This window comes from Spermophilus citellus, assembly GCF_964194105.1.
Source record: "Spermophilus citellus genome assembly, chromosome: 7".
Taxonomy (NCBI): Eukaryota; Metazoa; Chordata; class Mammalia; order Rodentia; family Sciuridae; genus Spermophilus; species Spermophilus citellus.
Window position 1 is genome coordinate 63,540,949 of NC_138188.1, and position 13,305 is coordinate 63,554,253.

Consider the following 13,305-nt stretch of genomic DNA (forward strand, 5'->3'; position numbering starts at 1 on the left):
GATTTCCTTCATTTTTGGCAATAATCTGTATGGGAACAGAGGAAAACAGCAGCACCCTCTCTTCAGGAAAAAAAAATCATTAACTATGTCTTGCTATAGTTCTTAAAAATGTGCACAATGGTTCCAAGACTGACCAAGTAATAAGTGAGGGCTCACAGGCGCAAACAGTTAAATTCAAATAAAACAGCTAGGACAAAGAGTGACAAATGGGCTGACAACTTCTAATTAAAAGAAGGCATGACAGAAAGACCAGTGTTCCCAGTATGTCTCCAAAATGTGGAGAGATAAGAAGAGTAAAGGGTCACTGGCAAGTAGTCAGCCTCCAGCCACTCCCAGCAAAGTGACTGTCCTTCACTCTCTGTGCACACTTGCTTCCTTGCTCTCATGGGACAGCCTCTCACTCTCTCATTCTCTAACCCTTGCTCTATCATGACAATATTTCAGGGCTGTGTCCCTGCTGCATGCTTTCCTATATACCAGTGAGGGTACAGCAGAAAAACCTGCTCTGTGAGTCAAGTGGAAAAGCCATTTCCATAAAAGGGCTGAAAGTGGCCAGCAGAAGGACTCTCTCAGTGATTATCAAGGAAGGACATGGATCTTCTTTTCAATTCCCTGGATCAATATAAACTGGATCCACATGGCAGTAGGGATTGAATATTATAAGCACAGGGCATTGCTTTACTAGAACAAAAGATGATAGCAAAAGGTGATAAGAAGCCAGGAGCAGTGGTGCATGCCTATAATTCCGGAAGCTCAGGACGCTAAGGCAGAAGGATCACACAGTTCAAGGCCAACCTCAGCAACTTAGTGAGGCCCTAAGCAACTTAGTGAGACTCTGTTTCAAAATCAAATACAAAAAGAGCTGGGGATGCGGCTCAGTGATCAAGAGCTTTTGGGTCCAATCCCTAACAACAACAACAACAACAACAACAACAACAACAAAAAAGGTGATAGGAAATTAAAATAAGTTGTGAACGTCCTCTACACACAACACATGATCACTCACTCAGTGTTGGCTTATCTCCCTTATAAGCAAGGTCAAAGCCCTAGACAACCCAAGTGAATCAGGGGTCTCACTCCTTTTTTGGAAAACACAGAATAATGCCAGTTGTTAGATGTCTACTTAAATGTTCTCCTCCCTTGTGGTACTCGAGCACTTCTTTTCATGAGTGAAACCACATATTTCACCAACATATTTATTAAAATAGTCCCTGGACTATTGGGAGGTGACAGAGTCACATGCCACATACCCTGGCAGGCCACTGGCCAGACTCAGCAAAGGGTAACTTCTCTAACTTCCTTGTTGGCCTGCCCTGTCCCCTCTATCTTTCAGCGTTACCTCATATTTCAATGCCTCTAAATTTTACTTTTCTAGGTTTTAATTTTATTAAGTTAAAAAGTGTCAAAGGGAAAACCTTTCGACATTATTTTTTCCTAAAACAGCCTTTAACCCCGTCTCATCTCACACCCCCTACATCCTGATTGAGGGTGAACTATGCGGCTTATAGGTAATTATGCAAATCCCTCTGTGTGCTGATGAAATGACATGCACATCTGGGGCTGGACATCGGAGTCAGACAAATGCTTAAGATTTCTTTCTGCCTGCGCATTTCCAAGTGGCAGATCCAGGGGTGAGGATACTTACATCTGCCTCTGATTCCGGGTCAGCTTCTGGGGGCCCTTGTCCGTGAGGCTCCTGTCCATTTCCTGGGTCTCCTTCTGCTTCGTCTTGGTGCTGGTTGTCTCTTTCATAGGCTAGCAAATCAAAGGAACTACAATCAGCTGAAAGAATCAAGCAGGATTCCTCCCTTTCAACTCAAAGGAGAGCCTCCAGGGGGCTGGGGATGTGGCTCAAGCGGTAGTGCGCTCGCCTGGCATGCGTGCGGCCCGGGTTCCATCCTCAGCACCACATACAAACAAAGATGTTGTGCCCGCCGAAAACTGAAAAATAAAGATTAAAAAAGAAATTCTCTCTCTCTCTCTCTCTCTCTCTCTCTCTCTCTCTCTCTCACACTCTCTCTTTAATAAAAAAAAAAAAAAAAAAAAAAAAAAAGGAGAGCCTCCAGGAGGCCTCTGGAGACCGAGTCCAAGTCACCCACTCTTTCCCATGCCTCGGTTAACTCAACAGCTTTCCTGCATGGTTTTGTCCTTTTCCCAGACTGTGTCTAAGAGGTTAGGTGGGGGTGTGGGGGGGAAGTGTTGCTGTTCTAACTTCCCAAAGCTAATTTTTTTTTTATTTGTTCTAATCAGTTACACACGACAGCAGAATGTTTCTAACAAGCTACATTTCCCCCTTTGGCAGGAAAAGGACCACAAATCAAACTTCCTTCATAAAAGAAAATTCTAGACCGTTGGACATTGCTAAAATAATCAATTAATTTTTGGATAATATTAAAGGTAATGGAAAATTTCCAGTGAGGGTACGCTGGGGGGTGTCATTAGGAAATGAAAGACAAAACAATCTCAACTGTGTAATTCAAAAACAAACAGGGCCTGTCGCTGCTATGGCAACAAGGACACCACGACAATACAGGCCATCACACGGTTATGCTCACACATAAAACTGGAAAGTTTTTAAAAAAATACTTAGATGAAGAGAATTTTAAGAGCACGCAGGAGAAGAGCAGATCACTTTTTTAAAGTCAGATACAAGAGGAAAGGTTTAAATGACAAAATCATGGAATTTGCAGGGAAATGGATGTCACTAGAGCAGATTATGCTAAGTGAAGCTAGCCAATCCCTAAAAACAAATGCCAAATGTCTTCTTTGATATAAGGAGAGCAACTAGGAACAGAGCAGGGAGGAAGAGCATGAGAAGATGATCACCATTAAACAGGGTCAAGAGGGGGGAGGGAAACAGAGAGAGAAGGGAAATTGTATGGTAAAGGAAGGAGACCTCATTGTTATACAAAATTACATATAAGAGGAAGTGAGGGGAAAGGGGAAAAAAACAAGAGAGAGAAATGAATTACAGTAGATGGGGTAGAGAGAGAAGATGGGAGGAGAGGGGAGGGGGGATAGTAGAGGATAGGAAGGGCAGCAGAATACAACAGACACTAGTATGGCAGTAGGTAAAAAAGTGGATGTGGAACCAGATGTGAATCTGCAATATGTATACGGGGTAAAAATGGGAGATCATAATCTGCTTGAATCAAATGTATGAAATATGATATGTCAAGAGCTTTGTAATGTTTTGAACAACTAATAATAAAATAAAAAGAATTAAAAAAAGAGTATGGAGAGCATTTAATTTAATATAAAGACAATAGTTACTGATAGCTCACTATTAGGCTACAAGTTTATAAAGGGGTTAATTAAATAAAGAAGGGGAAAAACTGTTGCTCAACAGTTTTACTGATAACAGAAACAAAAAGCTCAAAGTCACCACAGGGGGCAAAAGGGAATAGGCTCTTGACTCTTAGGGCAACTAAGTGCACAACAAGCTGTTGAGGGGGGTGTTGTCATCTTACTTTAGACTCTCTCTAGAAAAGGAGAGTTAACTTCCAATTCTATCATCACAGCAAGGAATGCATGACTAGGCGCTTATCATGAGAGAAAGCCACTGCTGTTTTAATCTGAAAAACTTTTAAGGCAACGATGTAAAGACTTCCAAGGTCAGGAGAAAATGTAGAATTAATTCCTCAAAGCATAATAATCCTGTGATAATTTGTCAGAAATAACTATTTGATATGCAAGAAGTTTAAATGATGAGAATAGTGGAGACAAGAGAGATTATCTTGACCAGTTCTCTTTTCTTTTTGTGGTACTGCGGATCAAACCCAGACAACTATGGAGCACTATGGCAAAGAAGACTCAAGAAGTGACAACAGAGGCATGACTTCTTTGCCCTCTCTCAAGGATGCATTTGGCTTGTTGATATTAGGGAACACTGGCTCACTGATATTGTTTGATATAACCAGGTAATGTTATTAAAACATTCATCATCTGAGAAGTCTTACCACCTCCTTCCTCTTCCTGGATTCCCTGGTCCTCTGCTCCCTGAACGATATCATTATCCATAGCATTATAATGAGCTTGCTGCCTGCCCGGGACACAAACATTATATATTCAGGGATACAAATTAAGTGGCACAGTTTGACACAAGTCATTTATCTTTTAAGGTAGTAATAAACAAGATTTTTCAACATCTTTTAAAAAGCCATAAATTTTTTTTTGAACTTTTAGATACATGATAAAGTATGATGAAAGTTCTAGATATGCTTCCAACAGATACATTAAAAAGGTAAAGCACGGTTCAATGATAAAATTAAAAAGTTAGCACAAAGTTTTCTAAGCTACTTTGAGACTTACTCTATCGCTTTAGAGAAGAAAAAAAAACCTGATTATTTTTAAAATTAAATATTTGCCCTTTAATACTCAATTCCTCCTGGACTATATGAGCAACATGAGCCCTTCCTGTTCCCGGATCACAAATACACAAAACTGCTTGCAGTGGGAGAGGGGCTTCTGTGCCCATCGAGAGAAGGGACAGGCTACCGTAGCTGCTCCTGGCGCCGCTGCTGGTCCTCCTCCTGCTGGTCTTGCCTCTGCTGGGCCATCTCTTGGGCCAGAAGCTGCTGCTGCTGCTGCTGCCGTAACAAGTGTCCCTGCAGCCTCTGCTGGTGCAAAGCTTCCTGGTGTTCTCGCAACCGCTGGGCCTCCTCATCCCTCCTTGCCGCCAATCTCTGCTGTTCCAACTGCTCCTCATATGGGGAACGGACCCTGGTGCCCGGCTTGGCTGAAGGGTACACCTGGGGCAAAGACAGTTGATGCTGAACAAGAGGGCTCGGCTCCCCAGGGGTTTCTCTTCCTTTGTTCCCATGACAAACTCAGGAGACAGGCTGGTTTATTAACCTATTTGTCATGTGAACTGTGATTACAAATAAAGCCCAGAAACTCCTATTTTCCTGCTATCTCTGAATTGCCCTTGGCTTTGTCTAGTGACTGTTCTTCCCAATTTGCTGGCACTAAGGCAGACTTTCAAAATGCTCCCTGCTCAAATGGAACACAGGGCACAACACAAGAAATCAGTTTTGGACCATAATTAAATTTGTGTTTACAAGGCTCTGACGCAAGCAGGCACGTGGTAACCTCACACTAATTGGGCAATATGTGAAGCTGAGGGTTTCTCAATAAAGAGTTAAAAGATCTAGGGATACTAACTTCAGCAATGTATATGCCCATCACAGGCTAAGCACAGCCAAAATAATAATGTCAAATTCCAGATTACTGTGAAAAAGCAGGAATTGAGTTCCTTCAAAGAAACTAAGAATAGGTGAAGAGACAGTATTGTCTGATTAAAGAAAAATCAGATCCAGCAATTTTTTTTTTTTTTTTTGGTACCAGGGATTAAACCCAGGGACGCTTAGCTACTGAGCCACATCTCCAGCCTTTTTTAATATTTTATTTAGAGACAGAGTCTTACTGAGTTGCTTAGGGCCTCTCTAAGTTGCTAAGGCTGGCTTTAAACTCTTGATCCTCCTGCTTCAGCCTCCCCAGCTGATTGGATTACAGGCACATGCAACTGCACCTGGCAGATCCAGCAATATTTAAAACTCCTCTTCCATCGAGATTTTCCCCATCTCCCCCTCCCCTCCTTGACTAACATAAAAATAAAGTCCCTGCTACAGAAAGGAAGCAAAGTATGAAGGGGAACTGAACCAAGTGGAGAACTCTTGCGGAAGGGCACAGAGTGGCAGAGTTTCTCAGGCTAAGGCCACACTGACAAAGGCCACCACACCTACCCAGCCTGAAGCCTCAAGCAGCCTCAAGTTTCAGCCTGAAGCTTCTGAGTTAAAAACAGGTGATCAGCTGGGTACAGCGGTGACTACCTATAATCACAGAGAGGCTTGGGAGGATGAGGCAGGAGGATCACGAGTTCAAAGCCAGCCCAGCAACCTGGCAAGGCCCTGTTTCAAAATAAAAATAAAAAGGGCTGGGGATGTGGCTAAGTGGTTAAGAGCCCCTGCCTTCAATCCCTGGTACAAAATGAAAACAAAAGAATAAACAGGTAATTGCATCCAGGTAAAGGCCAGAGGCCCTGCGGCTGGGTATCAGTGTAGAGCTAGCAGAAGAAAGGTGCCTAGTTGCCCTCAATGTGGATAGATTTCAAGTTCTTTTCAAGTTTTATTTACAATAATGGCTGTTTTATTAAGAAAGGGAAAAGTGTACTTATGTAGAGGAGCGTGGGCAGGAAGCAGGGTCTGAGCAAAAACTTGTTCAACACACTCACCTAGTGCACTGTCCCCAAGTAGTAAAGCAGCTTGTTACAGAAGTTTTTTGATTCATCCCTGACAGAGAACACGCAAAAGCCAACCCACCAACTGGCGAAACTGAACAGAAGGAGGGGGACTATGGATCACAGAAAAATGAAGCCTTTGTCTGCCTCAAGCTGCTCAGGACAGGACTTGACCCCATCTTGGGAAGGTGTCCATCAGATGCTCCCGTATCCACCCTGTCGATATTGTGAGGATGAGTCTCTTACTTGCACCACTAACAACAAGGACACATCTACACGCCAGCAGCAACTGCTCCTGTCACTAGCCATCTTTCTTAGCTAGGTAAGAGCTGTGCTATTAATATTACAAGACAACTTAAATATGTGCACATGATGGTTAGTGAAATCACCTATTTTTGTAGAGATTTTTCTTTTATATATATATATATATATATATATATATTTTAAAAAATCTTTCTGTACTTGTAGGTAGGCAGAATGCCTTTATTTTATTTATTTTTATGTGGTGCTGAGGATCATACCCAGTGCCTTAGGCATGTTAGGCAAGTGCTCTGCCACTAAGCTACAGCCCCAGTCTGGCCCTTTTTTTAAAAAAAAAAAAAAAAAAAAAAAAACTTAAGATCCACTTTATTTTTGTTCCCCATCCCAGTGGACGTGGGTGGGTGACCACACACCTCAGCCTGAGCGTGCCCCTCCAGGAGGTTGGCTGCCTGATTTCGTTCCTGCTGTTCCTTCCATTCTCGGTCCTGCTCCTCTGGTGAGGGATCATGTTCTTCTTCCAGATGTTCTGCCTGCCCAACCTGCTCCATCTCCTCCTCTTCCAGGGCTTTTCTGTGTTCCTCTTCCACCTGATGTGCCTCTGGCTCTGGGGGTACCACTTGTTGGTTAGGCTGGGCCATAGTCTGAAAATGTGCCTCTTTCTGGGTGGGGAAATAAGGTTTTGCGTCTTCTGTTCTTCTCGGCATTGCTTCATGTTTCTGCCACACATTGCTATATCGAGACACCTAGGCAAGCAAACCATAGGAAATGTTGCTCATCCTTTTCAAAAGCAGTGATATCATTCATTAGCATGTCCTTGGAGGTACAACATAAGCAAAATTCTGGAGTCTTGAAATATACATAGTCTCCTGACTTAAAAAGATAGGAGCAACGGAGCTACTTAAATTCCACTGTATAATCTCACCTACAAGATGGAGAGAATATGGGCAAAATTTCATCTCCAAAGAATACAGTCAATAACCAGGGCAGTGAATCCTCTAAGCAGCCACACCTCAGAAGTAAACCTTTCCCAAAAAAGCAACCTAACTCTCCTACTTTCCCTCAGAATAAAAAAGGAAAAAACCTTGATGTGATGAAATGTTTGCACAATTTTTTCTATTTAAATTTGATTTGCAATTAATTACTTGAAAAGAGAAGAATAAAGATGCAATAAAGAGGAATTGGGTTTATTTTTTATTAGTTTGGTTTACTGGTAATTAAAAGAGATTGCCATTACTAATGGGTATCTCTGTTGTTTTAAAAATGCCTGTTAAACAAGATACAATAAAATATTCTTAATGCATTTTAAAAAATTGTAACCACAAAGGGTCTTTTGTACATATTTTGTATTGTCAACATAGAAAACTCAGAATAGAAAGAAATAAAAATAAATGTCTTTGTTTTTGAAGAATACTTCTCACTGATTGGTTCAAATCAGTTTTTACTTTAACTTTCAGACATCTCTATGTGATTTGAGTTCTAGGAAGCTGTGGGGAAAGTGATACAGCATTGATAGGAGAGTATGTCATGCCCTTTACCCTCAATCTTTTTCATTAGGAAATAAATAACTTCTTCATGTGAGATTACTCTCTCAAATTGAAATAATTGTGAAAACACTATTCACAGACAAGCAGAGATATAATTACCAAGCTTGAGAAGCTGGGCTACATAACTAATACACAGGAGAGAAAAACCCTTTCTTAGGCAACTTTCATAGGTGTACATTTTACCAAGGCCCTTAACTATCTGGAAAGTTTGACGTAACACTGCCCTGGCTGTATTGCAAATACTTCTCTCAAGGGCTCTAAGTGCTTTGAAACACTGGTCATTTATCTTTGCAATATCCCTGTGAAGGAGGTTAGAGCAAATAACTACCATCTCCAATGCACAGATGAACAAACTAAAACTCTGAAGTATCAGAATATGAATCCAGGAAACTAGAACAGAATCATACTACGAAAGAACAGAATCAAATGCCAGGCCAGTGATCTGGACACACTCTCTTAAGTTAGCAGCTAACATAGGGTCCAGGGAGAACAAGAATCATGAGGACACTGAGCCTGCCTGTTAACTAGTCACATCAACTCCATTATTTCCACAAGCAGGAAGGTCTTCTCAAACATTTATTGTTGAAAATAACTTTGTCAGGGGGAAGATAACAATATTTCTCATTAAATACATGATTGAAAAACAACTATGTAAGAATTAATGATAAGGAGGACAATACTTTTGATGTCCCCCTTATGAAATGTTCTTAATCCAGGTTTAATTTTCATGAAAAATAAGAATAAAGGGCACTATGGGACCAGCACTCATACACCAGGCAGTGTTTTAATGCAAATTTTGACCGGCTTTGTATGGACCCAGTACTGCATTAAGGTCAAATATATTAACTTTAATACCTGGGTGGGCTGTCACATAATATCCTCATGATCATTTGACCTTCTCACACTATCTTAAAGAGGGAAAAATATCCACTGACCTTGAAAAACTCAGACACTACAATTCCTTTAAGACAAATCCACATGAAAAAGACAAAGCCAGGAAAATCTTTTCCAGAAAACACTACAATAGCAGCTCTCAAACTTCTCCCCAGACCAGCTGAATCTGAATTAGAAATGCAAATCCTCAGGCCTCACCCCAAAATAACTCAATTTGTGTAAGTTAAGGAAACTGTGGGGCTGGGGCTCAGCAGTCTGAGCTTTTAACAATCCCTATGGAGGATTCTGATATACACTAAAACTTCTCTGAACACTTCTCTGTAGTGGGCGATATTGAGAGTGGTTCACCCTGTGACAGCCTGACAAGGAAAGTGATCTAGTTATCACGAGTTTTGCCTCTCACCTCTTGTGGCTCTCTGGTTGGCTGCTCCCTTGCTGCATTGTAACCTCGTGGAGAACGTGCCACCTGGGTAAGGGTAGCATTCTGCGGCTCTGCTATTTCAGGATTTCGAAAGCTTGGGATTCTATTCAGAGTATCTTTCAGTTGCTTATATTCTGCAACTTGAGTCTGCATATAAATTGCACAATTGAATGTAAATTGCACAATTTGAGGAGGAAAAAAATATCAATCATAGATGAGCATTTAGGTTCACTGGAGGACTAGACAAAAATATTATACCTAAATACAAATATGTGGATTATTTTCATGCATTACTATTCTTCCTTAGACATGCTTAACCATTTTTGAGCACATGCAAATTAGAGTTAAAGGAAACAGAAAAAGTATCCAAGATAAATGTTAGTTTTATGCTACATGAAACAAAGAGAGAACTTCTGTAAATAACTTTCCTCTATAATTATGAAAAGTAAGACAACTATGCAATCCAAGTTTGATCACATTCAAACATGTATTAAAAATTGACAGTTATACAAATACAGGTGCATATATCTTTTACCAATATGGTCTGAGTAACATTTTTCAGTGAAAAGAAATATATGCATGTGTATGTGTGTGTAACATAATTGTTCAAGCAAGCTTCTCTCACTACCCAAGTTGCTAGTTAGTTTGGGCTCAAACAGGGTTCCTGCCTTGCTAAAACACTTCTGATGCTGTGTTCTGTTTTTTAGTTAGTTAGTTTGTTTTGTTTTTGAAAGCAGAGAGAAATAGGCAAGAAATAAAGCTGGATTTTTGTTCCCCAATTCTGAATGTCCTTTTGTTTCAAAGTGACAAAGGTAGTGATGCAGCTATAGAATAGAACTGGAATACACAAATATAGGAAAACCTGTGTGCTTTATGCTGTGGGAATTGTTGGGGGGATACATGTGTGTGTGTGGCTGTAATGTTTTTAATACTAGGCTGGAAAGGTAGAAAATAAATCAACAGACACTGTGTATATATAACTCATCATATATACCCACTCTGTTATCATGCAAGCAAAAAATGCTGTGTGTGTAAACACGCACTGACATAAACACATACAAAGAACACAGAAATCTTAAACAAAATCCCCAGGCAAGGCTGCTTCCCTCATTGGAGAGTGCAGAGCAGATACATGGAGCCACGGCCAGCCAGACCTCTGTGGCCACAGCCCTGCACACTGCCCACAGTTTTCTTCCCCTAGGAAGAGGTGTCTTTCTGCTTTTTTAAAAACTTTACATAAAAGTAAAGAAGTTAGCTTGCTAAATCTATGTCAAAGGAGCACCATCATAAAATTTGTATAACAGTGCACCACCACCTGGCCGGTGGACATCCCTGGACTCTCACCCTAGAAATGATGATTTGAAGGGGCTGATGGGGGTTGGGGTCTCACTTCAATACCAGGAAGACCTGAGCTTCAAGTCTGACTCCTGGTCACTAATCTTGGGTCAGCCACTTGACTTCCCTTTTGGCCTCAGTTTTTTTAGTTATCAAATGTTACATGCCTCACTGGATTATGAAGAATAAATAAAATTCTTTTTTAAATATATTTTAGTTTTAGTTGAACACATATCTTTATTTTCTTTTATGTGGTGCTGAGGATCGAACCTAGTGCCTCACGCATGCCAGGAGAGGCCACATCTGGAGCCCCTAAAATTATTAACTATACTTTAAAATCAAGTTATCAAGACAGAATCTCCTAAGATGATTTACGTGAGAAATGCACATGCCTGAAACAGTATACTTCCGCCCGCCTCTGAAGAGATTTGAGGAAAGTTCTAACATGGTTATGGACTGATTCTTTGGACTGATTATGGACTGATTCTTTGTATCTTTCCAAAATGCACACACTGAAATCCTAACCCCACATGTGAGGATATCAGAAGGTGGGGATTTTGGAAGTCAATTAGGTCATGAGGACAGTGCCCTCACCAATGGATTAGTGCCTATGATAGGGGTTCTGAGAGCTCTTTCAGTCTCTTTCTGCTTTGTGAGGATGCACAGAGCTCTAAGTCAAGTGTCTACAACCTGGAAGATGACTTCATAAGAATCTGATCATGCTGGCATCCTCACCTAGGACTTCCAGCCTCCAGAACTATGAGAAATAAATTTATGTTATTTATAAGCCACAGTCTATGGTGTTTCATGGCAGCAGCTCAAACTAAGACATATGGCTTTAATTAACTATTGTACCTAGTTATATAACTATTTTAAAAAGAATAAGAAAAACTTGGAGCACCCTCCCATCAAAGGAAAATAGACAACTACACATAAAATATTTCTTCTCTTACAAAAAATACAAAGTTAATACAGACAGTGTATATATTATAAAATTTGTTTTTGGCTATTAAATCAACTGTTTCACTTATATTTGCATGGATTTTCATATTTGTGGCTTAGTCTAATATTTTACACACAGTGTTCAAATCTGTTTGCCACATTTTACAGTATAAAAAACTGCTTCACATAAAATAACACTTGATAAAAGTTTACAAAGAAGGCTTGGAAAGAAATAATCTCCTCTAAAGTCAATTTAATTTACATACATGTAAAAAATTACCACACAGCAACAGTTTAGTAGAGATAACCAGTTAATGACCATCTTTTAAAAAACAAAAGATAGAAGTTACAGCCTCTGAGCTGGGTCAGGGTCTAATATAGTATACTGCTTAAAAATTTTATAAAGACAAAAATAATGCATGGCCTCTTGATAAGCAGAGATAGGTGGTTTCCTTTTGCCCTCTTCTTGTGACTCCTTCAATTGGAAGAAAAGTGAAGACCTGGCTGAACACAGTGACTAAACTAGCCATTCCTGTTTCTTTGCTTCTACCAGAAGCACTCCACACAGCAGCACTTTAATAAGCTCTGCAACAATTGTATTTGTTCTTGTTCATTCAGTAAATATATGCCGAGGGCCTGCCTGCCTGTACCAGGAGTTGTTCCAGGCTTTGAACAAATGGAGATTATGACTCTTGTTTTTCCTTCTCTATTGACCCTTCTGCTTTTCTGTACTTTGACCAATACCACATAAGCCTTGTCCCAAAAGGAGTGTGTGCAAGCTGGAATGAGGAAGGGATAGAAGAAAGTCCAACAATGATTTATTTAGGTGGCTAGCATCATAAAATCCTACAGATTCTATGCCAAGAGTTGACACAGATCAGATTAGTTGTGAAAGGCCATATGTACAGGACAAAAATCTGTTACTTAAATAAATATTAGATAACTGCATGTAGGATCCGGTAGAGGTAGAAATAGTCAGATGTACCATATCACCAGTGCAAAAAAAAAGAATCATCAAGAATTTATTTAATATTCTCTAGAGTGAATTTTAAAAGCATGCAATATGCTCAGGATTAGGATAGCTCTGTCCTAAGTAACTCACTGGCTTGTCAGAGTCCACATGCATAAAGGAATTCAGAAATATTAAGCAGACTGTAAAAAGAACCCACAGAGGCTGCTACCCTTCTAACCTGTGCAGCAGCTAGTGCACTCTTGTGGTCTTCCAAAGTCACTACAAGTTGTTCATGCTCGGAGAGTAAATTCTTATGCTGTTGCTATACAAAAGAGAATTTTACACGTTGAACTTTATATTATAAGACAAGTTCTTCTTTGGTATGACCACCCCAATGTTACTTGCTTGTTTTTTTGTTGTGGCAGCAATTGTTGCCTTTAAAAATTATTGGAGAGAGAAGACTATGATTTATGTGGTATTCCAAAATCTCAAATGTGCTACCCAACTATAACCATTTACAATGAAATCAAAACCAAAGCAACAAATCTCTTTATTTTTAAGCCTTTGCCAATAAAGATCTTGTTAATATGCAACCATCTGACCAAAGAATAATTTCAGTATTAATGAAAATATTTCAATTTTCGAACCACCTTTAGCTTACAATACTAAAGGGTGAACGTATCAGGTACATTCCAGTTATGCAAAGCCCACAGTCACA

The 13,305-nt window shown here is 40.1% G+C and overlaps 1 protein-coding gene across 5 annotated transcripts in view; it reads right to left on the reverse strand.

The window, feature by feature from the left end:
- The window catches only part of GOLIM4 (golgi integral membrane protein 4), a 77,385-nt gene that overhangs the window by 12,953 nt on the left and 51,127 nt on the right, over nucleotides 1-13,305 (reverse strand). For 2 of the 5 annotated variants that reach the window (XM_081301142.1, XM_081301140.1), the window contains exons 7-12: nucleotides 12,826-12,909; nucleotides 9,341-9,505; nucleotides 6,913-7,242; nucleotides 4,498-4,751; nucleotides 3,960-4,042; nucleotides 1,646-1,755 (exon numbers count right to left, since the gene is read on the reverse strand). In XM_081301142.1, the coding sequence (XP_081157268.1) occupies nucleotides 1,646-1,755; nucleotides 3,960-4,042; nucleotides 4,498-4,751; nucleotides 6,913-7,242; nucleotides 9,341-9,505; nucleotides 12,826-12,909 (1,026 nt within the window). The remainder of the gene's footprint in view (nucleotides 1-1,645; nucleotides 1,756-3,959; nucleotides 4,043-4,497; nucleotides 4,752-6,912; nucleotides 7,243-9,340; nucleotides 9,506-12,825; nucleotides 12,910-13,305) is intronic. The other 3 variants (XM_081301141.1, XM_081301144.1, XM_081301143.1) reach the window with 3 other exon arrangements.